The sequence below is a fragment of the Poromitra crassiceps genome, assembly GCF_964638095.1.
Source record: "Poromitra crassiceps genome assembly, chromosome: 10".
Lineage (NCBI taxonomy): Eukaryota > Metazoa > Chordata > Actinopteri > Beryciformes > Melamphaidae > Poromitra > Poromitra crassiceps.
This window is the reverse complement of record NC_139631.1, coordinates 47,141,077-47,167,931: the sequence shown is the minus strand read 5'-3', so window position 1 is coordinate 47,167,931 and position 26,855 is coordinate 47,141,077. Positions and strand designations below refer to the sequence as shown.

Sequence of the window (26,855 nt, the reverse complement as noted above, 5' to 3'; positions counted from 1 at the left end):
AACAATGTCCACCCCAAATAATCGTTACTGAAAAATCACTTTAAAACAATAGAAAATTATGTTATGTTATGTTATGTTCATGTGTGGAGACATGATCACTTTATTTCCTCAGACAAACTGGATATGTAATGTTCCTTCAAAGTGGACAAAGGTGGCTTGACGTGCTATATATCAGTACCCCCCCCCCATTCACATTTTAAGAGGCTGTGTGTGTGTGTGTGTGTGTGTGTGTGTGTGTGTGTGTGTGTGTGTGTGTGTGTGTGTGTGCGTGCGTGTGCGTGCGCGCACGCGCGTGTGTGTGTGTGTGTGTGTTGTGCAGGCCCGCCCTGCTGGCAGCAGCAGAGAACTTCACCGTCTTGATCAAGAACAACATCAGATTCCCTGCGTTCAACTTCATCCGGTGAGGCCGCTGCTTTGATCTTCTAGATGCATTAAGATGACTGCAGTTACCAACCTGCATGAGATGATAGCTGCTTTGTTAACCTGCTGTTCTGCTTAAGCCCTCCACAAATCCATTTATATCACATCATATCGTATCTTATCTTATCTTATCAGAGAAAATGTTTCATTCTCATTCAAACTAAACAGGGCCCGCCTAAATATCAGCAACTAACTGTGAGCTTTTTTTTTTTTTTTTTACAATTAACTCATTGAGTGCCAAGGACGAGTATGTTCGTCAATTGCGTTGTTTGACGGTGAGACGTGGATCAAAGCCTCAGGCATCTCCTGTACAAATATTGTAGCTATTGAAGGTGTATAACCTATTTTACGGACTCATTAGGTGGCGACAGTGCTCTCCAGATTAGAGAAAGGTCCGGAAAACAGCAGGAAAAAGCCCCGTGATCAAAGAGAAACCGCTCATGCTGCAGCCAGAGCCATATAGATTGCTCTGTCTGCAGCTGACGTTGGCTGCGAACAGCAGTCAATCCGCGCCCACAACTGAGCCCCTCTGCCTCTGTCTGTCTGTCTGCATAGGTTCTCCACACGATTAGCCACCAGAAAGGCAGCACCCGACGCCGAAGGGCCAAACCTTTCCCTGCAGTCCGGTTTGACATTTCCGTGTCGCGCTGGGAGCCGGCGCACAAAAACGGAGCGCTCCGAAAATAGACTGGGTGCGTGTTAGGCTGTGTGTTAGTGTGGGGAGGAGTTTGCAGCTGAGGGGGGGAGAGGGGGGTGGGGCACGCAGGGCACCACACAACTACACCACGTCACTACATCAGAAAATATTAGCTTCAGACTCAGTGAATGTGCTTGAAATGCTTCATTTCACAAAAGGCGGAATAACTCAGCTTCTAATTTGAAACGTGTCTTTTTGCTCAAAACAACCTATCTTCTCCGGCTCATAACTAAAGAACGGAAAATGGTATCAATAAACTTTTTTTTGCAGATGATAGAAGAGAGTCTCATCGTTCTTTGTGCGTGTTCGGTGTTTACATAGTAATATCACACAATATTCTGTGGGCCTCGAGATATCACTGAAAACGCTCTGAAACTCTGGCACTGGGAGCGTCCGTTCTCCAAAAGTGGCTGGCACTCAATGAGTTAAATACTTTAGTCAATCAACAACTAACTGTGAGTTTTATGAACACTTACCGTAAATTCCGGACTATAAGGCGCACCGGTCTATAAGCCGCACCTTCAAAGGTGACTATTTTTTTCTTATATAAGCCGCACCGGTCTATAAGCCGCGGGTGTTTTGATGTTTAATTACCATATGTAAGGCTTCGTGCACAGAGGGGATTGTCGGGAAAGAGATGGCTGTTTGGGGAAGCTCCCATTTATTAACATTTCAACAAAACAAAAGTCAGGTCACTAATCCCCAGACAAAATCACACATTGTGGTATTTTTTGTTTTTTTTACAGTGCACACAGTGTCCGCGGTGTGGTGAAAAGAGGGCAAGAGAGGAAATTAAAACAGAAGTGGATTTATAGTTAGAAAGAGTGCTAAAGAAGAGAGAATTCCATTTTTTATTTTTTTATTTTAGTTACTCACAGTACTATTGACCAGTCCAACTCAAAAGATATTCGGCAGTTTCACTTTGAGCTCTTGTTCCGCCGCTGTCCATCAATGGTTATGACGAGTCTCGCTGGGTACAGTACGCCAAAGCGATATCCATTGACTTTAACCTTTTCGATGATGCTGTTGTATGTTGCGCGTTTCTGTTGCACCAACGCGGAGAGGTCCTGCCGGACGAAAAAGCGCGTACCCTCCCAGGTGAGGGGCTTCTTCCCCGCAGCCTGGAGGATGAGTTGACGGTCGGGCCAGCGGAGTAGGCAGATGAAGATGGCCCTCGGTGGCAGGCCGGGGTCTGGACGTGGCCGAGGCGCCCGGTGTGCCCTGTCCACCTCTGGTGGTTTCTCGCCTTCCTTCAGGTCCAGGATGTAACACAGGATTTTGCCACGAAAGCGTCCATGTCACCAATCTCAGCTCCCTCTTTTACATTGATCAGGCGAATGTTATTTCTTTTACTCCTGCTGATTAAGTCATCAACCTGCGTGTGCAGGGGTTCGATTTGTTTTTGCATTTTATCCACTTTCGGACTCACTGTGTTGTTTTTGTCCTCCAGTGCGCTGATGCGCTTTTCCTCATTAGAAACTCTGTTCGCTTATTTTCTTTAGTGAGTGAGTGGATGGACTTCTGCACGTTTTCAAACTTGTTTTCAAGCTGCTCAAACCTCTGAGCGATGTCGGACTTAATCGATAGTGTTTCACGGAGTAAAAGTTTAGCCCAAGCCGTGTATCTCCAGCCTCCAGCAGGTGAGTCATTTCCTCATTCATGGCGGTGATTTGCTTCGTCTTTTTCTTTCTGCTTACCTGTGTTGTGTTATGTTATGTTATGTTATGTTGTTAAAAGAGGGCAAGAGAGGAAATTAAAACAGAAGTGGATTTATAGTTAGAAAGAGTGCTAAAAAAGAGAGATTTTTTTTTTTTTTTTGAAAAAATCCATAGATAAGCCGCACCGTTATATAAGCCGCAGGGGGCAAAAAAGGCCAAAAAACGGGAAAAAAGCCGCGGCTTATAGTCCGGAATTTACGGTAAATACTCTAGTGCAGTGATACTCAACCCGAGGCTCTAGAGCCACATGTGGCTCCTTTATGGGTAGTTGTGGCTCTTTTAAGTTCTACTTAAAATAAATAAATAAATTAAAATCTAATAAAATAATGGGAGGAAAGGGACTTCTTTGGATTGTGGCTCTTGCAAAGCTTTTGTTATGGTCAATGTGGCTCCTGATTATGGCAAGGTTGAGTACCACTGCTCTAGTCAAAGTATATTCTGCTTAGCAATAACTGTATTTGGTATTGTCTCCCCAGAGGGTTGTTCAAGAAAATGGGTGGTATAGAGTTTCTCCTTAAATGTGAATTCCAGATAGAAAAACTGCCAGTTAAACTGTCCTTATTTCACAAACAGGTTCTGTTATGTTGGAAACTCGTGTACACATAATTTCACCCCACATCAAACCCCCATTTGGAACAACAGATATGTACTCTGCAATCGTAAATCTCTCTACTTACAACATTGGATGAATAAAAATGTCTGGTCCATAACCCATCTCATTACTGATCAGGGACACTGGCTATCTTATGGAAACTTCTGTCTGAAATATGACATAACTTGCACGCCTGCTCAGTTTAACAAAGTGACCAAAGCGATTCCTGCTGCAGTTAAACTGTTGGTCCAAAACATGGACACTCAACCGTGTGTGATAAACCTGCCAACGCTCCATTTTAATGGTCACGATTTTATGATTGAAAAAACTGATAACAAATTGATGCAATCACCTGAACAATATTCTGTACCCAATAAGATCAAATAGGAATTCCATCATCCAACTATGTTCTCAGAATCACATATCAAAAAATGGAGAACTAACTATATTACTTATGCTTTAAGCCCCAAAACAAAAGAAGTCCATTTCAAAATTCTTAACAAAATGTATCCATCCAATGAATTGCTAAGATTGAGATTCGGTGTCGATCATAAGAATTGCTGCTTTTGTGACACTGAGATTGAAACGACAGATCAACTGTTTGTCAACTGTATACCCGTATGCTTCTGGGAAGATTTACATTATTGGCTGTCGACCAAAATCCATCCTCTTGCTCCTCTCATAAGAGAAAACATTTTGTTTGGGATAAACCTGGAGGACAGTAAAAGTGACTTGGTTTTGAACAACCTGATACTCTTAGCAAAATGTTTCATCCATGCATCTAAATGGAGGGAAATGAAACCCCTTTTCTCTGTTTTTAAAAAGGACCTTGTGGACAATCATCTAAGTGCCTTAAAACTAATGAAAATAAAACATGCAAAGTCTCTCCTCAAAGCTTATACAGATCTGAAAATATTTGAGAACCTCTAGCATAAATATGGATGATTTGTTTTATTTATTTCAATTTAACTTTTATTTATTTTAGTATCATTTTTTTCCTATCATACATGTTGTACTGTCTTTGTTACTAATGTGCCTTGTATGTTAAATGTAATATTGCCATGATGTTGTAAATGACTACCTTCAAAACACACACACACACACACACACACACACACGCACGCACATGCGCACACACGCACACAAAACAAAAAACACTGCTCTAGTCTATGACTTGTGTTGACCTCTATTGGAAACCAGTAGGAATTACAGAGGGGTACACACTTCACATTGTAGATATATACAACTCATTCTGACTAGTTAAAACTTCATTTAAGATATCTAAAAAGGACAATGGAGATAGGTATCTTGAATTTAAGGGAATTACAGATATCTTGAACTGGAATTACTACTCAGAATTATATTTACAGTAGATACGAGGGCCCATATTCACAAAATGTTATCTTAGGACTCTCAAACAGCACTAAAGGTTCTTCCAAATTAATGAGGGCTGGCACTGGAACACTTAACACATTCACTGCCAGCTGTTTTTTTTTTACTGTAGGTAGGTTCTGCCAGAGGGTTTTTTTGAGGATTCTGGCTCATCTTTCAAGACCCGAGGATTCTTTTCTGCTAAGATTTTGTGAACACACAATATCTCAAAAGAACTAATAGAATGTGTGCTTTCTCTGTCTAAAAGAGTTAGTTTGTAGAGTTAGTAGTTATGTAAGCATTAGCAGTTGAATACAGCATGGTTTCAGCGTCAGAAAAATTATTCTGAGATAAACGGCTTTTTGTGAAATTCGATAGAACAGTCACTTTAACCATTCATTTTTGGCATCAGTAAGACGTCAGACATCTAAACAATAGTTTTGAACAGTAATTTCCTCCATAACAGCAGGAAACCCCCCTCTGCTTCCAACTCCTCCCTCCGTGTGTGTCTTCTTGGCTGCAGCGGCCGTGTCACAAGCTCGTTTCTGTTGCTGCGGTAACCTCGCGTCACCAGTCTCACTGCTTTGCTGCTGCTGTGCCTGTCTGCGCGGCCACTCTTTGAGGAAGTTTGGATGGACTCGCTCGTTTCTTGGAGTTTTGGTTGGGGGCTTTGATGAAGCTTTTGCGATTCTGGTCATATTTATGCTGCGTGTTTCAAAGTGTGTTCCACCCGTAATCTATTATGCAAATTTGCAATCCCGCACCGCCAGCAATCAGCGCGAAAACGAAAGCGTTTTCGCCAATCCATTTTGATGAGAATGGCTTCCTCACACTGCTTTTTGCTTGCCTTCCTCAAGTCAGGAAAGCACTGTCGCCACTTAGTGGGTCGGTGGAATGGGTTGTAAACGTTCGGTGGCTCCAATAATTATATAAGAGATGTAAAAGGGTTAGATGCACATCCCACGGTCAAAAAAAAAAAAAAAAATTTTGACGGAGTAATACGTCACTGGCAGTCAACCGTTGGATTTTCTTTGACGGAGTAATACGTCGTTGGCAGTGAACGTGTTAAATGGAATCGAAGTTGGAAACCATCATTAATGTTATTGGTTACACCTGTGTTTACCCTGTTAATACCATATATGTCGATGGTTAATACACAAATTAGCTGCTGTGAAAAGTGTCTATTGGTGAGCCTGGAATGAGGAATCTATATAATCAGTCATCCCTGGTTGCTTGCTGCAGGAGGAACATCCTGCCGGAGATGAACGATGCGTACCTGAGGAGCTGTCAGAGGAGCAACGACTCGCTCTGTCCCATCTTCAGACTGGGAGACATGGTGCACGAGGCCCGCGAGAAATTCTCTGAGATGGCAGTGGAGGTGAGCTTAGCTGTTATAAAGTTTCTTCCCTTAAAGTCTACTATTCCATACCTGGGGATTGCCAAAATGCTCATAAAAAGCTTAAATTAGGGAAAATGCTAAATTCTGCTTTGCATTCTGCATTTTCGGGAATTCACATATGTGGTCGCCATTATGTGGTCGCAGCTATTGTGAATTCACGCTTGTTTTTATATAGTAGGATGTCAGTCGTGTCCAGTGTGGCCTGGATAACAGCATGGCTAATTCCCAAAAATGACTCAAGCTGAGGTTACACTACAAGACTATTCACCCGATTTTAGCAAGGATTCCCAGTTGGGTCTGTCTTTGTCTACACTAGTCATCAGTTCTTGTGGGCAATTGGCATCAAAATCTGTAAGTGTATGATAATAGGTACAGATTCTAATCGTCACAGAACAGACTGTCCCGACACCAGCCAGAGCCACAACTACGGCAACCATTTTAGGGCATCCTCCTCCGTCAGAGTAAGCGTTGTCAGTTGTCATGTCTCCTAGTAAAACCATGTCGAGTGTGCTCTGAAACACCTTCAGTCCTCACACGAAAACGCTGTCATTCTTCCTGCATTACTGTTTCACTCCTCACGCGTCAGTCATTGCACAATACGGCATCACTCGTCAATCATCAGTCCTCCACACACACACATATATCGTAAAACTTCCAATAATGGCCTGGTCCCCAATTGCCGCCGGGTCAAACTCAATTGTGCACATAAGCGCCGGTCTTCCAATAACAGCCGGGGGCGGTTATTAGAATTTTCTTTTCAGTGATCCCAATAGACTACTTGCACAACTCCACTACTTCCTGAAATGAGTAGGGCATCTTGGTTTCCTGTCCTACACTATAGAGAGCCGCAGTAACGAGTCCGGAAATCATCGATGCTAACAGCCCTGGTTCTTCACAGTTTTCGCCTATGGGAGTTTTGAATGGGTTTTTGGCGCGATGCTTCTAATAATCTCTTAATCAAACGCGAACCAGTGTTTAGTAACATCATCTTCACACATGAAGACCACTTTTATGAGTTTTGAAGCTTTTATGTGCCGTTAAAAGGGTGGCTAGCTAGCAAACGGCTAAATGAGACTACAATGTCGACGCGGATATTATACGTCATCACGAGTGAACGCGGAAATTCTTTCTCTCGCAATCAATGCGTGGACGCCTATGCGACACTGTGTGTAGTTCTGGATTATTTTAGCACGAGCTTTTTACCTCTAGGGCTCGCAGTTACGCTTAAAAACTCATGAAAGTGGTCCTCATGTGTGAAGATTATCCCGCTGAACCTTGGTTCGCATTTGATTAAACTTGCGTTGCCCACAGACATTATTTGAAGCATCGCACCAAAAACCCATTCAAAAATCCCATAGACAGAAACAGTGAAGAACCAGGAAGTTCGGGACTTCCGCATTCAGCCTACAAAAATACGTCATCCCTGCGGCTCTCTATTGGATGAACTGATTAATGTCAGGTGTGCCTTACTGCTGCAGTCACAACAACAGTGATCAGGCACACCTGACATTAATCAGTTCATCCAATAGTGTAGGACAGGAAACCAAGATGCCCTATACTCATTTCAGGAAGTAGTGGAGTTGTGCAAGTAGGGGTATATTTACCATATTATGAGCATTTTGATACTGCTGACCAGGAAATCTGTACAAAAAACAATAATCGCCTGGGTCAATTTTGTACAATAAAGAAATAACCGCCTGACTCCAATTGCCGCCTGGTCTCCTTTAAACGCCTGGGGTCAAACTCGATTTAGCATAATAAACGGCCGGGCCCTTATTGGAAGTTTTACGATATATATATGTATAATGAATGATTTAATCAAGTCTAAATGGGGGGTTTGGGTCTCAGTCTGATGATCTGTCCTTTACATCACACGCAGCACAACATGTGACACTGGTGTCACACCCAATGACACCAGAAACCAAAATGGAGAACAGAAACAAGCAGCCATGGACACAAAAGTGACACGTCCGCTGGCACAATGGAAGTGACTAAGATGATACAATTAATTTTAGTTCCCTATTTGAAAACATGCCATCAGTTACAGTATCGTACGTACACACCACACGCCTATGTTGTTACAAGTCAAGTCAAGTTTATTTGTGTAGCCATGGGGGCATCCGGGTAGTGTAGCAGTAGATTCGCTGCCTACCAATACGAGCGTCACAGGTTCGCACCCCCACGTTACCTCCGGCTTGTTCGGGCGTCAATACAGGCATGCATGATTGGCTGTGTCTGCGGGTGGGAAGCCAGATTGGAGGTATTTGTCCTGGCTAGCGCCTCTTCTGGTCGGTCAGGGTCTGTTCAGGGTGTTGAGGAATAGCGTGATCCTCCCACGAGTCCCATGTGCTACATCCTGCTGGTGAAGCTCCCCGCTGTGAGGTGAAAAGAAGCGGCTGTTTCTGAAACGTAAATGCGTTTTTTAAACACGATTTTCAGAAAACACTTCAAAAGACATAAAAGGGATTATCCTGCTGAACACAAATGACCACTTCCATAAACTTTTGTTAACCACAGACCTTATTTTATGCATTTAAGCGAAATCCCCATTCTAAAAGCCCATTCACTTTTACCCTGAAGATCCAACATGTCAGAGACTTCAGCCTTCCAACTACAAAAATACATCATCCCTGCGGTACTCTATACGCCCTGCTGTCCCGGTCGTTGCGCCACCTGATCTGCTGATCTGGGGAGAGTTGTAGACTAGCACATGCTTCCTCCGATACATGTGCAGCTGCCAGCTGCTTCTGTTCACCTGACAGCGAGGGGTTCACTGGCTGTATGTGATAGGAGGATCACACTATTTCCCCCAGTCCTGCATTTCCTGCATTATAGCCCTGGGGGTCTGGGTAAACCTTTCTCACGGTTCCCACAGGTCCTTGAAATCCTTGAAAGTTTGTCATTTTGAGGGGAAAATAATTAAAGTGCTTTAATTTATTTATTTTAATTATTTAGATTTTCTTTTAACTTAATGTGTAACACAGCATAGTTGGGAAGTGCTGAAACATTCTAGCCTCTCTCTCTTCTTAATAGTTGTCTGTGAGCTTCTGTAAAGCTGCAAGTTCTCATTATAAAAATTCTCAGTGTTGTAACGGTAATTAACCTTCAACCGTGTCTCAAACTGCCTTGTTGGGTCCATGAATTGGGTTTGGGAAGTCCTTGAATTTGATGTTTAAAGCCCCATTCAGTAACTTTTCCAACTGCGCCCTCTGCGTGCATTAGTATCGATAACGATATCGCCGTTCAAAGTCAACAAAACACAGCGCCAGAAAGCTCTATGTACATGTTGTGACATCGGGTACTCACCACGTGATGAAATAATAATCCATAGTTCCGTGAAACATCATTTTCGTAGCAAATCCGAATCGAGTTACTTCCTTGCTTTCAGGCAGACAGCGCTTACACTGTACAGCGCATGCGCACATCCTTTTATTTTTTCCGATTTTATTGACACGGGACGCTGACAGCAAACTGCTTAGTCCCAGTGCTGGCCAATGGAGGGCGGTGTGGGATAAATAAAGCCGAGAGTCTCCTTATTACCAGTCAATCTACCATGTCCTAAGACTAAAAAGATCTTATATTACAATAAAAAATGTCAAAAATCTTACTGATTGGGGCTTTAAGGTGTGGTGGTAATGCTGCTTTCTCCCTCTCGGCCACAGGGGGGCGTTATCGGCATCCAGATCAAGTGGGACTGCAACCTGGACCGCTTCGCCCACCGCTGCCTCCCCAGATACTCCTTCAGACGGCTGGACGAGAAGGAGAGCAACAAGACGCTTTACCCCGGCCTCAACTTCAGGTCAGGCTGCCCGGCCCAAGCCCCGCATGGGGTCAAAGGTCATCAGCCCCGCATGGGGTCATAGGTCATGCTGCCCGGCCAAAGCAGACCTTTAATATAGATAGGGACACACCAACTTCCAGTCACTTACTGTATCTGTGCCATGGAGGTTTTGCCACTGCCATGCCCCATAAGAGACTGGTCAACCAATGAAGTTTCATACCATTGACAGACAGCCAATCACAAGCTGATAACCACGCCCCTTACGGAGACTGAAAGAGTACCATTCTTACAACAGGCGGGACCTGGAATGTCTCCATCTAATTTTAAAGGTCTGTGTGGCCAAAGCCCTGCATGGGGTCAGAGGTCACATCCACTATGCTGGCATACCAGTCATCAGCTGTCTAACACGGCTGCTTATAGACCAAATCATGATGTTTGTTTACAATAACGTCTGTGTAGACAACTGAGATAAAGAGAAAATGGTTACGTCTAATGTTTGATGCTTTCATATCTCTTTAATAATACTTTCACTAACGTTAGTTTGGAGACCTAATTTACCTGTTGGGCCACTGAATAAAAAAATACAGGTTGAGTTCACCCAAAACTAGGTGACATGTCTGTTGGGTAGATTTGCTTTATCAACACAGTACATAAAATAAGCACAACCAAACATCAGGTCGGACCACCGTGTTTAACTGGGTATACATGTTTAACTTTACAATTACGACTGAAAATGACAACAGAAATAAACAAACACGTTTGTGACATCTGCACAATTGAAATCAATCCGCGGCTCCTTCTTTATACTATAGGGTCACACCAGGGGGGCTCCTTCTTTATACTATAGGGTCACACCAGGGTGGCTCCTGCTTTATACTATAGGGTCACACCAGGGGGGCTCCTTCTTTATACTATAGGGTCACACCAGGGGGGCTCCTTCTTTATACTATAGGGTCACACCAGGGGGGCTCCTGCTTTATACTATAGGGTCACACCAGGGGGGCTCCTGCTTTATACTATAGGGTCACACCAGGGTGGCTCCTGCTTTATACTATAGGGTCACACCAGGGTGGCTCCTGCTTTATACTATAGGGTCACACCAGGGGGGCTCCTGCTTTATACTATAGGGTCACACCAGGGGGGCTCCTGCTTTATACTATAGGGTCACACCAGGGGGGCTCCTGCTTTATACTATAGGGTCACACCAGGGGGGCTCCTGCTTTATACTATAGGGTCACACCAGGGGGGCTCCTGCTTTATACTATAGGGTCACACCAGGGGGGCTCCTGCTTTATACTATAGGGTCACACCACGGGGGCTCCTGCTTTATACTATAGGGTCACACCAGGGGGCCTCCTGCTTTATACTATAGGGCCACACCAGGGGGCCTCCTGCTTTATACTATAGGGTCACACCAGGGGGGCTCCTGCTTTATACTATGGGGCACTGGTGAAAGTGGGCCGGAACCGTCCGGTGCGCAGTTCCGGTAAGACTTTTGGTCTGAACGCCGTTGGGGGAAGACATGCAGCTGCCTGTCAATCAAAATCCGATTGCTGCAGAGTGCAGTCGATCCATAATTTCCAACAAGGAAATGCATGGCTGATGTTATGTCATTGAGGTAATAAACAACAGTCTCTCTCATAAATTGCTTCTAAATTGTTCCGTGTTTTAGACCAGGCTGTCAGTGGTTTTTAATCCGTGCTGTGTGTAGGCTGATTTGCGCTTCCAGCACGCAGCTCCTGAATGCCGCTGAGGCTGCTGCACTGACTGGGCTGTGTCAAGTCTAGTCTCGCTTGCGGCTTGCCTCCGCTCCGGCAAACAGTTCCCCCAGGACTGCACGAGTGTAGTTCCCAAGCAAGCAGAAACGGTAATATTTCCAACCACCGAGAGGCAGCGATGTGCCGCAAGGCATGGGTTTACTTTGTGGCAATTGTGGGGCGAGTAACAGCAGCTAACAGGCTGGAGGAGGCGCAGTGAAATGAGTGATACACACACACTGAAGTGCCAGCGCTGTTAACGTGAAATGGATGGCGGTAGGCAACTCTTGTCCAATCAAATTACTCGGCCGGAACTAACTGTTGTATAAAGGTGCGTTTGATTTATTGTTCCCGGACATTTTGCGACCAAATGCACCTACTTTATTAATGCAATTTGCACCGGGCAGCGGGCAAGGATGGATAATAAACGAGCCCAACATGTTTGCCATTGTTTTCAGAACAAAAGGAGCAGAAACATGCAACGAACAATAACTCAAATGTTTAAGAGGAAGGAGAGAGATAAAGAAGCAGATAATGTGGCTAAAGTTAGAAGAAGAGAGCAAATTGAGGGCCTCTGCAAAATGAAAACCCACCCTCAGATGCAAATACAGGTGATGATGCTAATTTTTAGACCAGAGAATGGACATGAAGTTAGCTTACTAGCAAACTAGACAGTGGCTTACTCAGAACACAGTCTGTGTGCATACAGTACAACATTTTGTATGTATCCTACTCCTACACATTGTAGGATACATTTTGAGATATTTTATTTTACTAATAATCTGTTCATTAATTTATCTGCCCACTGTTCTGACAATTCAAAGACAGAGACTGTTTGACTGTTGATGAATTTAGTTGTAAATGCTATTCTAATTTAATTAAAACAGTTGAGGGCCAGAGGGAGGAAGAGGAGACTCAACAAGAAGCAGCAGGTCCCTCCTCAGAAGAAAGAACAGGCGATGGGGGTGGGAGGAGAACAATATGAAATGATGAAGGTTGGGGTAGTAGCCTATAGTTCCTGCAAGAAATTCAAACCACTTTCACCCCTGGCTGGATCAAACCATTCAAATTTATTTGTGAGCGCTGCCATTTCATCTGACATGGTATGGTCTGTTGGGCCGGCACCTGATGCACTTTAAGACTGAGTTGAGCACATCGGTTCTATCGGCTTGACTTTCACAATGAATCCCATCTGTCTGTTGGCTGCAGTTTCACATTATTGTCACATCTGTCTTCTGATCAGGTTTGCAAAGTACAACACAGTGAACGGAGCTGAGGAGCGCACGCTGTACAAAGCTTTTGGGATCCGCTTTGACGTCATGGTGTTCGGAAAGGCAAGTATTTTGGAATTGCTTTGTGTAACTGGCAAGTTGCATGGAAATTGTTTCATGCAATTTGCAACCTGCAGTTTTAGTTTAGTTGCATGAAAGTTTCACCATGTAAAGCCAGCCTTACAATCAGGCCCGTAGCTACCATTGAGGACACCGAGGTCATGACCTCGGTATTTTCCACACCAATTTTTTTTTTTTTTTTTTTTTTTTTTTGTTGGAAAAATAGCCCCGGTCCCCAGATCTATTAATCTGTCATTGATGTTTTAATGCGACAGTTGATCGGAAATGCAACAATTTGCTTCCTCTCTGTGTGCTATAGAAGGAAGAGAGATAACTCACAACATTCAGATTTTGCATTGAGGCTAGATTGGGGCTAGACTCTGGGGACAGTTCTATTGAAGTGAATGGGTAAGTAACTCCCCTGTAAGTGATGTTTGTGTAGATGGGCCATTGTATTTAATTGAGCAGTATTCTGCCATGTGACCTGTATGCAGAATATAAATTATATTATATGGGGAGACATTTATTTTTTGGATCATTCTAAAGCAACAGCACAGTAAAGAGGATATTAATCTAACATGATGTATGTAGTTCTTTATAGATCTAGTAGCCTCTTCATTTTGCTCTCAAAGTGCACCAGATTGAAGCATTTTACTTTAAAATGGACAAATTTTTCTATCCAGGGGGGCACAGCCCCCCCTAGGGCCCCCCACGCCACGCTAAAATGACCTCGGTAATTCTCTAACCCTGGCTACGGGCCTGCTTACAATATTCTCTCTCTCTCTTTCTCACATCCTGTCTCGCTCCTGTACTCCCTCCAACATGGTTAGGTCTCCACTCTATAAAAAGAAGCCTCTCTCTCTCTCTCTCATCCTCCAACTCGTCTCTTCTGTAATTTATCATTTTAGGGACACAGGGAGATTTTGTCAAATCTGTTGTCAAGCTGATGTGGCTTTGAACATTACACTTTTGTCTGTTGCTTGTAATGTCAGTGATCTCTAGGACTTTATTCAGGCTTATTCAGCTCATTGTTAAAGGATAACACTTGTAGTTTTTAATGCATTTCTTACCATCAACAAATCATATGAGGCTATTGTGGTTATTACCTAATAAAATTCTAATTGTAAAGGATCCTTAATTACTCTGGGGACTATTTTCTGTGCTACGAAATACTTTCCTGAGAAAAGGTGTTTGCTGTTCGGCTTCGGCTGTCGAAGTTGTTTGAGGAGAAAGTGGGCGGGGCCGGTGCATGGTGATGATGTAATATAAAGTGGGCGGGGCCATATGATGTAATATGCTGCCAGAGCAGCAGCATGGCTCTGTGATGTGTTTCTAATCATTTGTTTTAGTCAAGCCGCACTCTTGGGCTTGTACAGATGAAGCTAACGTGGAAGAAATTGCCACTTGAGGTTGGTTCCAAAAGGGAGTCAATACCCATTCACTTCCCATGAGAAAATGCCTGACTTTACAGCCTAAATAAACATACGGTTTTGGTCTCTAACTAATTTCACCTTTTATGGCCACTGTATGGGGGTGAATTTTTATGTAATTCATCAGTTTAGAGTAAAATAGATCTTTTTTTGTTGTTGTTTTGGTTGTGATTGACAGGTCACCTGTCCAATGATCGCGTAGGTCCCCGATCACAGACCAATAGCAGGTGGCGCTGTGGCTCTGTGAGCGGAACCAAGATGGCAACGGCCAAAACGCCAAACTCAAGGCTTCAACACAACGGTTTTAGTACAATGAAGTTCTATGGCTGCTGGGACATGGCTTTACTGGGCATCCGCTATATGAATGAGATTATTTGGAAAAACAAAATTGGTGCTTGTTATTTTCAAAGGATTTGTTGACGATAAGAAATGCACCAACCTTATCCTTTTAAGTTGCTGTGGAACAGTGTCAGCAGCCTCATGCTTAAAATGTGAAATGTTTTGTTTTGTGTGCAGGCAGGAAAGTTCAGCTTCATCCAGCTGATCATCTACATCGGATCAACGCTGTCGTATTACGCTCTGGTGAGAGACGACTCCCCAATTCACAGTGTACAGATGTCCGTGCATGCATCTATCCTGTATACATGATGTAAACAGTTACCCCAGGCGTTTCCAATCCTTATTGGCTTATTGACCCAACTTTGACGTGACAAAACTCTAGTGACCACAGACATTCAAACACACACAATGGGCTATTTAATATACTCGATTATCAGGCCGCTACGCTGCCTTCAAATCTAGTTTGCTTCGACTCCAGCCCGGTATTGTGTTGTGTGTGTAAGGTATCAGTAGGTGGCGCTATGCCGTATTGCACAAAATTTGGCACTGAACTCCGTCAGGTCCCCCTAAGTGCACTCCCAGAAGTTGAAGTCGATCTGACGAATAGTTGAACCATTTTTTGTGTTGCCAGTAGGTGGTGCTATGCCGAATTGCACGAAATTTGGCACTGTAATCCGCCAGTTCCCACAAGTGCATTTGATTGCGAAGCCAATCCTACGAACGGTTCTCGAGATAAACAGCCTTTTGTGTTTGCCTGGCACTATGCTGAATAGCACAAGCTTTGGCACTGAACTCTGTCACGTCCCCCCTAAGCGCATTCCCCAAGTTTGAAGTCGATCGGATGAATGGTTCTCAGAATAAACCGCTTTTCATGTTTGCCAGTAGGTGGCGCTATGCCGAGTAGCACAAAATTTGGCACTGAACTCCGTCAGGTCCCCCTAACGCTATGTGCAGACTGCAGCGACGTTTGTCACGTGTAGACGCTGGCTGTTGCTGCAGCCCATTCATTATGTATTGGATTGCGTTGCCATGGTATCCCATGCTTTGCAAGGCGATAAGTGGCGGACGCCAGCGACAAGAGGAGGGGCCAGTTTGAAATCGACCAATTGAAGACGGAAATACAGCAAGAGAGCCAATCAAGCTGCTACACCAAGCGACCAGCAGGCAACACCAGGCGTGTACATGCGAAAAACGTCTGTGCAGTCAGTCCAAGGCCTAAGCGCACTCCCCAAGTTTGAAGCGGATCCGACGAATGGTTCGCGAGATAAACCACTTTTTGTGTTTGACTGTAGGTGGTGCTATGCCAAATAGCATGGAATTCAGCACTGAACTCTGTCAGGTCCCCCTAAGTGCAATCCCCAAGTCTGAAGTCGATCCAACGAATGGTTCATAAACCACTTTTTATGTTTGCCAGTAGGTGGCGCCATGCCGAATTCCACGAGATTCGGCACTGCACTCCATAAACTCATTAGTCATGTTATGCTTCTTAGGATTTAGCAGGTCTATGTTGAAATCCCCACAATTTCTCCCTGTGGCAGAAATGCTGTAAAACACTTGATGAAGGTCCAGCGGGACCGAAATGTATAATGATCCATAAATGGAGATGCTGAGCAAGAGCAGTGTGCAGGATCTTCTTTCTTCAAGACTCAAGAAATCCCCACAAATGAAATTAACCTTGAGATTTAATTGGCATTTCAATGTTGGATCCAGATGCTCGATAAACATAAGTAACAATTATATTTTTGTTTCTTTCCAGGCATTTTCTATGCATTGCGTTCCATCACATCATCAATAGTTATTGTCATGCTTTCTACTACCTTTTAATTGAGGCTTTTGTCTACATCAGGGGTGGGCAACTGGCAGCCCGCGGGCAGCATCCTGTGTGGCCCGTGCTGGAATTGCATTTTTTTTTTTTTTTACAGTGCACCTGAACACAACATACAAGATACCCGCTGAATAAGTGTCCAAATGTTCATGTCATTCTGGCCAATACTCCACTTCTGTTATAACATTTCAGTCTGGAATATGGAATAGGCTATCTTTCAATAATCTTTATGACTAAAAGGCTAAAAGTAATCTCATGTGTAAGAAATGACTGTTCTACATTGACGTAAAAATTTAAATAATTAACTTGTTGGTTTTGGATTTACAGTATTTAGCTTCAAGACTGCATTTTTGTTCTTGTGTGACCCTCAACACAGGCTTTGAGAATAGTGTTGTGACGTTCGCGAACGATCTGAATCTATTGAACGGCTCTTTGCTATGAACGAAGGGAACCGAGTCCTACTTGAGAGTCGTTCATTTGAATGTTGTGCCCAAATTTCACTGTGCCTGCCGCTCCCCACCACACACACAGGGTAGACCTCCCTCCCTCCCTCTGCTAGTCCGCTGAGCAGGGAGGATAGCTGCACTCGTTAATTGCTACTGGCGCATGCTGTAAGTGACCTGGGTGGGCGGACTCAGCTTAATATCAAAACGGGCTACGAAGCGGAGTGCATCTGTCGACTTTCTGAGCAGCGAAGTGTTGCATGAATTGCATTCAAGGAAAGCCAACTTTATTTACACATTTCATAGAAGAAGTCAATTCACTGACCAAGCAGATGAATATGGTGTCACCTTGTGTAGCCTAATGTTTACAATGCAGATCATTGACATTAGGTCTGGAAATACTGTATGAGTAATCTAATGCTGCTGCAGTCCACTGATGCAAAATGAAATAGTGGTGGGTCTAAGATAAAATCTGATCCAAATGCCCCAAATCCTTTGCACCGGCGCCGATCGGCCCCCAGCTCTCAGCAAAACCTGGCCCTCTGGTAGCGAGGGCATTTTTTTGTGGCCCTCTCTATCATCAAAGTTGCCCATCCCTGGTCTACATACAGAGCCACAATTCAAATTGTGACTATAGTCCCCAATGAAATACATTTTTTTTGCCCATTTAACTGTGATGTGTAGGTGTTGTGGATGAACTGACTGTCTGTCTGTCTGTCTGTGTGTGTGACTGTGTGTGTGTGTGTGTGTGTGTGTGTGTGTCTTGTCTGTCTGTCTGCCTGCCTGCCTGTCTGTGTGTGTGTGTGTGTCTTGTCTGTCTACCTGCCTGTGTATGTGTGTGTCTGTCTGTCTACCTGCCTGTTTGTCTGTGTGTGTGTCTGTCTACCTGTCTGTCTATCCCTCTCTCTGTCTGTCTGTCTGTGTGTCTGTCTGTCTGTCTGTCTGTGTGTGTGTGTGTGTGTGTGTGTGTGTGTGTGTGTGTGTGTGTGTGTGTGTGTGTGTGTCTGTCTCAGACCACGATGTTCATTGACTGGCTGATTGGGACCAGCTGCTACTCTGCAGAGGCCAGGCAGAACTACTCTGAGAGGAAGGTGGAGTCGGTCCAGGACAAACAGCAGGTGATGGATGGTTTGATTTGACGTGACTTGATATAACGGAAGATGGGAAATGATACATAGGTTTAGACTCATATACTGTTTCCTGTTACTGACCTTTCAATAGAAATGGGAAGTGGAACCGTCACTTTCCCACCACCAGATGGAAGTCTGTGAAGTCTGTATCCTGTTAGCATTTCCCCAGTTTCTGCACAGCGGCCATTAATTCATGTTTCATATAATCTTCTGACGGGACGCTGGTGTCTTATCCTCTGCAGTGCATCCTCTCTGTGTCCTTCGTGGATGAGAAGCACATCCGGCTGGTGAAGAGGTCGCAGAAGAAAAGTTTACAAGACGTCAAGCCGCTGTCCGTACAGCCCAGCAAGGTTAGCTACTGTGCAACATTTGGACGTGGTGACAATGTCTGATTCACTATAGAGGCTTATTTATTTGCTGTTTCAACACTAGAAGAGCCAGAATTCCATAACTACTAGAACAGCTGTAAGCGGTCATTTTGACATCTCAACTTCAAACTCTGTAACCTGTCATGATAAATACCCAATTGACAGATTCATGCATTTATTGTGTTAAGATATCTTTGAAAAAGACAAAATGCCAAAATGTGAAAAGACAGGATAAAAAATAGGCCTAGAACCCTGGGAAATTCAGTGAGGTCAATGTTCTAGATAAAAATGTACATAATCTTCTTTGCTTTTTGTGTCATTCATATAAAAACACATTTAAATTAAAATACACCGCACCCTGTGCGTAGACTAAATGATAACAAGCACAGTGTGTAGACTAAATGATAACAAGATTCAAGATTCAAGATTTTTATTGTCACTCCATGGTACAAGTATCACGTGTCAAATTCTTGTGCTGTGGACTCCGTGTACAACATAGTACAAATATAACAGGGCATATGAGTGCAAAAACAACAAGAGACACAACAAGCAATAAGGCAGTATAGTGATAAGACAAGTCAGAGACAGTGGCATATTCACTGCACATAGGTGCACATGTCATGTGCATACTTTAGACGTGCTTAAACATTTTAAATTCGGCGTATTTGACATACAGGTGCAAATAGCATATACCTTATTAAACATACAATTAAGCATTAGACATACGTAATGGTAGCAGCCAGCTACAGTACGGTACAGTACGGCTACTACACTATTTGTGTATGTTAAGGAGTCTCGTGGCCTGCGGGAAGAAACTGTTCCTCAAGCGATTTGTGCGTGCTTTTGGAACCCTGTATCTCCTCCCTGAAGGTAACAGGGAGAACAGGCTGTTGTGGGGATGGTTTATGTCTTTGATGATCTTCAGGGACCTCCTGAGGCACCGCTGGTTATACAGTTCATGCAGTTCTGGCAACTCACATCCTGTTACGTGCTGGGCCGCGCGTCTCACTCTCCGTAGCGCCCTGCGGCCCATGGTGGTACAGTTCCCGTACCAGGTGGTGAAGCAGCCAGTCAGCAGGCTTTCAATGGTGCCTCTGTAGAAGTCCCTAAGGATTTCTGGCCTTAGCCCAAATTTCTTCAGGCGCCTGAGTCCGTGTAGTCGCTGTTGGGCCTTTTTGACAACAGTGGCGGTGTGACCGGCCCAAGTCAGGTCCTGGTGGATGTTGACTCCCAGGTACTTGAAGCTGTCCACCCTTTCCACCACTGTGCCGTTGATGGTGATTGGGGGGTGTCTCCTTGGTCTTGGAGACGTTCAGAGAGAGGTGGTTGTCCTGGCACCATTGTTCCAGGGCCCCCACCTCCTCTCTGTAGGCCGTCTCGTCCCCCCCCCGAGATCAGCGCCACGACTGCTGTGTCGTCTGCAAACTTCACGATGGTGTTCGAAGTTTGAGTCGCCACGCAGTCGTGGGTGTAGAGATCGTACCAGAAGGGGCTGGAGACGCACCCCTGGGGCGCTCCTATGCTGATGGTCAGTGGGGAGGAGGTGAGGTTGCCCACCCTCACCACCTGGCGGCGGTCTGTCAGGAAATCCAGGATCCAGTCACACATTGCTGTGTTTAGTCCCAGATCCTTGAGCTTGCGTACCAGCCTGGAGGGTACTATGGTGTTGAATGCTGAGCTGTAGTCCACGAACAGCATTCTTACATAGGTGTCCTTCCCCTCCAGGTGGGACAGGGCGATGTGGAGCACGTGTGCTACTGCATCCGCTGTGCTCCTGTTGGGGCGGTAAGCAAATTGTAGCGGGTCGTGGTCCGGGGGGAGTGTGGGGCGGATCTTTCATATGACCAGCTTTTCGAAGCACTTGCTGGCTATTGGCGTGAGGGCTATTGGGCGCCAGTCATTGAGGCTGGTCACTTTCTGCTGCTTGCGAATGGGGATGATTGTCGCTGCTTTGAAGCAGGAGGGAACTCGTCGGAGGGAGAGAGACTGGTTGAAAATGTCTGTGAATACGCCTGCCAGCTGGTGGGCGCAGGCCTTGAGGACCCGCCCGGGGATGCCGTCCGGGCCGGCCGCCTTGCGTGGGTTGATGCGCAGGAACGACCGGCGCACCTCATCCTCAGTGATGGTGAGAGGGCGGTCTGGATCTGTGGGGGGTGGGAGGTGGGGGGGAAAGGGGAGGGGAGGTGGTCGGGGGGAGGAGGGCAGTGGGGGTGGTGGGGGGGAGGAGAGGAGGAGGGGTGATGGGGGGGAGAGGTAGACTAAATGATAACAAGCACAGTGTGTAGACTAAATGATAACAATACCAAATGTTAGATCTATGCACCTGTCTAGATTCCCTAGAGTCTAGACCATGCGCTTTTTTTCTGTTGCTTCTCATTTGTATAAGATGTGTTATAGTGTTATCCATGCGATACTGATTCTATGGATAAGCACTTTATTATTGTGCGCTTTAATATCCTGCATTTTAATTATAATAACAATCAATTTTATTTGTATTGCACTTTTTATTTGCAATACATCTCAAAAGTGCTACAGAAGTACAAAAACAAACTGACAGGAGCATAAAAGATCGGCGGACACAGGAGCATAAGTTAATTATTACTGGAATCTTACTTTTTTACTCTTTTATACGATATCTAAATGTTTTTACATGTTGTCGGTGTGATTTGTTATGTATGTTTTTAAGCTCTTTGCACCCCAATTCCAATGTAGTTTCTACTGAAACTCTGACTCTCATAATAAACATGCATAAAGCATATTTAATAGTATATTTGTCCACCCCCATGGTGATGAGGGTATTAAAAACTATAAAAAAAATATCCCTTTAAGGTAGGTTTAGAACAGATTAAAAAATTTGATTAATTTGCGATTATTGATTGTTTGACAGCCCTAACCATTAGGGCCGTGTGTGTGTGTGTGTGTGTGTGTGTGTGTGTGTGTGTGTGTGTGTGTGTGTGTGTGTGTGTGTGTGTGCGCGCGCGTGCATGTGTGTGTTTATATGTCTTTTGATATACATACATATTCATAGAACAAAATATTCTGTGTTTCTTGAAATATTAGCCAAAATGATCAAAAACGCTGGCGGTGGCTGGGAACATTTAAAAGAAAACTCTGGCAGAGAAAGAGTTAATCTAATCCTAGATGTGTGTATTGTTGTTGCCCGCAGGAGGACCCAGGACACATGGGGGCCATGGTGTATGAGCTACAGGAGGACGTCACCATAGACCGGCCGACCCCGAGTGTCTCCGACCCTAAGACCAGCCCTGACCGCGCCCCGAACCCCAGCCCGCCCCCCCCAGCCTGGTGCCGCTGCTCCTGCTGCACCTCTTCCCCTCTCCCTCAGGAGGCGCTGTGCTGCAGGCGGGGGGCCGGCCGCTGCCTCACCTCCTCTCCTCTGTTCGAGCGGCTGGTGCTGCGTCGCCCCCTCCTGGAGGCGGTGCTCTTGTACCGGGACCCTCTGTCTCCCCCTCTGGCTGGGGAGCGGCGGTCGGCCGCCCTGCGTCACGCAGCCTACAGCCAGTACATCGCCTGGAGGTTCGGAGTCCCGCCCGCAGACGCCACGCCCGCCATCCCCAGCTGCTGCATGCAGAGGATCAGGGAGGAGTACCCTGACCCCGACACGCAGTACAGCGGCTTCAGCCCGCTGTCCCCGCAGACCGCCTCTAACGGAGAGCTGTGAAGGGGAGTAGAGTACCGAATGAGTCCGGAAGACCTGGATATTAGCACTTGCGGTTCCGTCATCTCAATGGGATTTTTGTATGGGGGAATTTGATTAAATGCAGCACGATAATCTTAATGATTTTTGAAGCGTAAATGCAAATTTTTTAAATTGCGATGTTCAGAAAATGCTTCGAAAGTGATAAAAGTGGAGCTCAGGTGTGAAGATTATCTTGCTGAACACAAATTTTGCCGTTTTATAAACTTTTGTTAACCACAGACCTTATTTCATTAACTGAAATCCCCATACAAAAATCCCAGTGACTTTTAGACGAGGCAACCGGAAGTGCATGACTGAGTTGGCCTGTCCGTTCTGTACTCTTATGTAACACTACCCACAGGCGGAGGTGTCCCAACTCAGGTGAGCTGTGTGAATTAGGGCTGACAGATTGCACACACACACACAAAAATCTAATTGTAATTATTTGACAGAGCATTTTTTGATATTGAAACTGCCATTCATATCATCACAAGTTTCCTTGTTCTGTTTTTTTTTACAACTAAAATTGTTGGACGAAAAGTCATTTTGTCAGTGTGTTCTGTCTGATGAAAGGTTTTCTCCAATGTTGTACTTGGACCAAAGATGAACCTGCAGTTCTAAAACACCTTGTTTAGAAATCCAGTTTAGACCAGTGGGAAGACCTGTAGCAGTGTTATAGTCGAGTCGAGTTTGACTCAGACTCAAGTCCAAGTCCTGGACACGTTTTTAGGACTTATGAATCAAGTTGGACTTGAGCACTGATGACTTGGACTTGGACTCGAACATTCATGCATTCAGAATCTGAAGTTGGATGGGAGGACTTGACTTGTTAATTGATATATATATTTTTGTTTTGTTTTTTTGGAATAGGCCCAAATAATTTGGCATAAGATATTGATAGGTATATTAATATTGTGACATTATTCAACTTTGTGTCAGGGCACATGCGTTGTATTCCACCTACACTCAGACTCGAACACTGGGGACTTGAGACTCGACTCGGACTCGAGATATACTGGTAGTGTGAGTGCAGCCCATCAGAGTTACTGCACCAACACAGAGAAGTCACTGACATACTAGCACCACATGCCTTACAGAGGAGAGAAGGCAGTAACTTGGAGATGTACTGTAGTCATTTCTGTCAGTCAGCCGCGGAGGAGGAGAATAACAGGGTGAAGAATAACCTCTTACTAAGTCAACAAATCACTGCATTTCAAAGATCGTATTTCATATCGCTTGGCTGCGCAGTAAAAATATATTTAAAGACATTTTTCGCCGTTTGCCTTTATAGGGCAGACATGGAGTTAGTAACAGCTCACAAAGGTCTTATCTTACCTGGAATGTGGGCCCTTCCATCATGGTTCCATCATGCCCAGGTGAAAAAGTAGTATACTTTTGTATATTTGAAATATAATTTAAGTATACAAAAGTTATTATAATTATACTTCAATCAATTTAAATGTACTAAAAATAGATATACTCATTATTCCAATACTTAAAGTGGTATTTTAGTTTACTTTTAAAAAGCGTACTTTCTTGCAAGTGTATTATAAATTGTACCTAAGTATACTTTAGCCGGCCAGCCGGCAGGAAAGTATCGCGGGACTTGACGAGACTTGGTGACCGAGATCACGAATGAGGTAATTTGATCCCTGGGAGACACCAGGAAACAGCCCCGGGGGAAAATATCACTCTGGTGTTTGTTGAGGGATGAGATTATGATGATATGTGGCGAAAACGGTAATAAAACTGTCTATTTAGATGCAGGAAAGACAGGCGGCCACTTGGCCCCCACGGAGCTCTATTTTACGACTGGATTGGAGAGGATTGATCTCAAAACAACGCGTAGGACGGCCAGAAACGCTGCGGAGATCACTGGGTGAGTGGTCAGATCATAATTAATGTGAGGAGAGGGGTCCAGGTTAAAAAAAAACGAAATTCTCCTTTAATACACAACTAGTATGATTTATTGTAGTGCACTTTAATTCCACTTCATTAGAAGTGTATTTAAGTAAACTTATAAAGAGTGCACTTAAATGTTAGTTCATTTTTAGCTGTACTTTAAGTAGGATAAGTTGTACATACTTACAGCCGTAATACAAGATGGAAGGAAACTAATTACAAGTACTCAAATGAGTGTAATTGATTAGCTTTTTGTGTACTTGTACTTTTTTGAGTATGTCTTTATTCAGTCATTTTACTTTTTATCTAGCCCTTTATGCACTAATTGCTATTTTTTAAAGTGTGACCCTATAGTTTTTAGACAGTGGGGACAAAAGTTGCTCCCAAATCATTTATTACAACAACACTATGCACTGGCATAGTGTTGAAATGAAAAGTGGAGATAGGTCTGGCTTTGCGAGACTAGTGTTTGTTTTTGTCCTATATATAGGCAAATAAATAAAATGTATGACGTTTGGCTGATTGTTGACGTAACAAGTATACTTTTGAAACCAAATAAGTAAAGTAATTGTATTACTTTTTAAATGAATAATCAATAATAAGTAACTAATTATACTTCCCAAACACTAATTCTCAGAATGTTTGTAAAGCTAGCTGGCTCACATTAAAATAACATGTCTGTCTGTCCGTCTGTCTGCCTGTCTGTGTGAGAAGGTAGCACGGTGACATTGACATTTAGGATCTTAAAATGTACTTTTTCTCTCTCTCAGCAATGATCTCTATTTGTCTGAAATATTCAGCTCTTCAAATAAGAGCAGTAAGATCCAAATTAGCCTGCCCTGCACACACAAAAATCATGTGTCTCAGACTCTCAATCAAATTCAAGTATCAACTCCATGTAGCCTACTGTATCCAGTTCTCAGATAAAATAGATACCACTAAGCAAATAAAACGAGGGTAAACAATAAAATAAGTAGTTACTGAAGTTATTAATAGCCCATACAATTTTTTTTTAAGACATGGAAGCGAGGTACTCCCGGTTCTGCTAATAAACGCAAAGAAGAAGAAGAAGAAGAAGAACAAGAAGAACTAGAACTAGAACTGAGGGAAGCATTTGAGAAAACTCAGACAAATGAGTGGATGACAGAATGGACACTTATTATGTTTTGGAGCACTTTGGGTGGACATCGTTTTGTTTTTCCACACTGTGAAGATAATATTCTGTAACTGCTAAAATTCAGAAGGTGGCGGTATTCTCTCTAGTATTTTAGGACAGGAGAGAAGCACGGTCTGTATGTTTGGCTGGGTTAAGTGCCCAGTCAATAACAGCTGTGCTGTAGCCTCTTTCTAACAAACGTTCTTTCATCTCCTTACATTTGAGATGAAATCCTCATATCGGGGCTGCTGCAGTTTACTTAATCCGAGGAATGGACCCACTGGAGTGTTTTGATTTAGCTGTTCTCGATGATTGCTGTTGGAATGCAGTAGTGTATCTCAAAGGCTTGCGCTAGATAGTCTCCAAACTGTTATCACTATTTTGGGATATTGATAAATAAATAAAAATGAACACTTGTGAGGCTATGTTCCTCTGTGAAAGTGAGACTATGTCTGTGTCATTCACATACTGCATGAAAGAAGAATTCATCTTGAGAACTGTTCCAGATGACCACAATATCATCTATATATCTATGGTACAGGTCAGCCATAATAAACGTGCAGAGGGAAAAGAGCTCCAGTCTCATACTTCAGGTAGTCTGTGTGAATTGCCCAGGTCAAACTTTTTTCTATGTATGCTGTCCCTCACTGTTGAGCACCAGGAACCTTTTTATTCCAAACTTGGCTGAAGCGCGGTGGACTTTATGTTGGACTTTGGCTGAAGGAGTTGTCTGTCAAGGCAAGTTTTTGTAGCCCCGCCCACTGAAATCTCTGTGGACAGCTTCTCGTAACGGGACAAGCCCCGTCTTTTATTGTCACACGATCACCACAACACATGCATGCGGCCACAACACACTCATGTCCTCCAAAGTGTCCTCTGCATTTAACCCATCCAGGCATGTCCTTTCCTCCGGGGGGCAGGCCAGGAGCCGTGGTCGCTTTCTCGTACAGCACCCGGGGACCAACTTAGGATGTTGTCGTCACTGGTCGGATGACGATGACGATCTGATCTTCTGCATGTTTTTAGTGGGGGGGTTATATACGGAGGAACCCCCTGGGGGAGCACGGGGAGAACATGCAAACTCCCCACAGAGAGAAAGGCCTCACAGCGCTCACAGTGTCCCAGGCGAGAATCGAACTCAGGACCTTCTGACTGTGAGGCGACAGCTCTACCACTGAGCCACCGTGCCCCCGATAGGTATGGTGCCCCGTGCCCCTGATAGGTATGGTGCCCCGTGCCCCTGATAGGTATGGTGAAACAGAATGTGAGATCACGTTACCATGATGGTTTTTACCAAGTGATTAGAGCCACACATGCTGAGAAACTATACAATCATGATGGTACTGTCGGGCGTATTGGATGAAAGCATCCACCAAACACCATGTTTCTTTATATTTTATTATACCATGTATAATGTAGTGAGTTTGTGCTCTAACACAGGAGGCCTAGTGTGCACTAAGCTGCTCGCTGAGCCCATCATAATAACTTAAGAATCATAA

At 44.2% G+C, this 26,855-nt stretch overlaps 1 protein-coding gene across 1 annotated transcript in view; it reads left to right on the top strand.

Annotated features, from left to right (window-relative positions):
* The window catches only part of p2rx7 (purinergic receptor P2X, ligand-gated ion channel, 7), a gene marked incomplete at its 5' end in the record, with an annotated part of 43,986 nt that extends 21,252 nt beyond the window's left edge, over positions 1–22,734 (top strand). The window contains 8 exons of the mRNA XM_083645061.1: positions 320–400; positions 6,041–6,176; positions 9,860–9,996; positions 12,979–13,073; positions 15,017–15,078; positions 18,117–18,221; positions 18,476–18,583; positions 21,768–22,734. Coding sequence (XP_083501187.1) covers positions 320–400; positions 6,041–6,176; positions 9,860–9,996; positions 12,979–13,073; positions 15,017–15,078; positions 18,117–18,221; positions 18,476–18,583; positions 21,768–22,280 — 1,237 coding nt within the window. The 3' untranslated portion in view covers positions 22,281–22,734. The remainder of the gene's footprint in view (positions 1–319; positions 401–6,040; positions 6,177–9,859; positions 9,997–12,978; positions 13,074–15,016; positions 15,079–18,116; positions 18,222–18,475; positions 18,584–21,767) is intronic.
* Between the last annotated feature and the right edge of the window lie 4,121 nt (positions 22,735–26,855).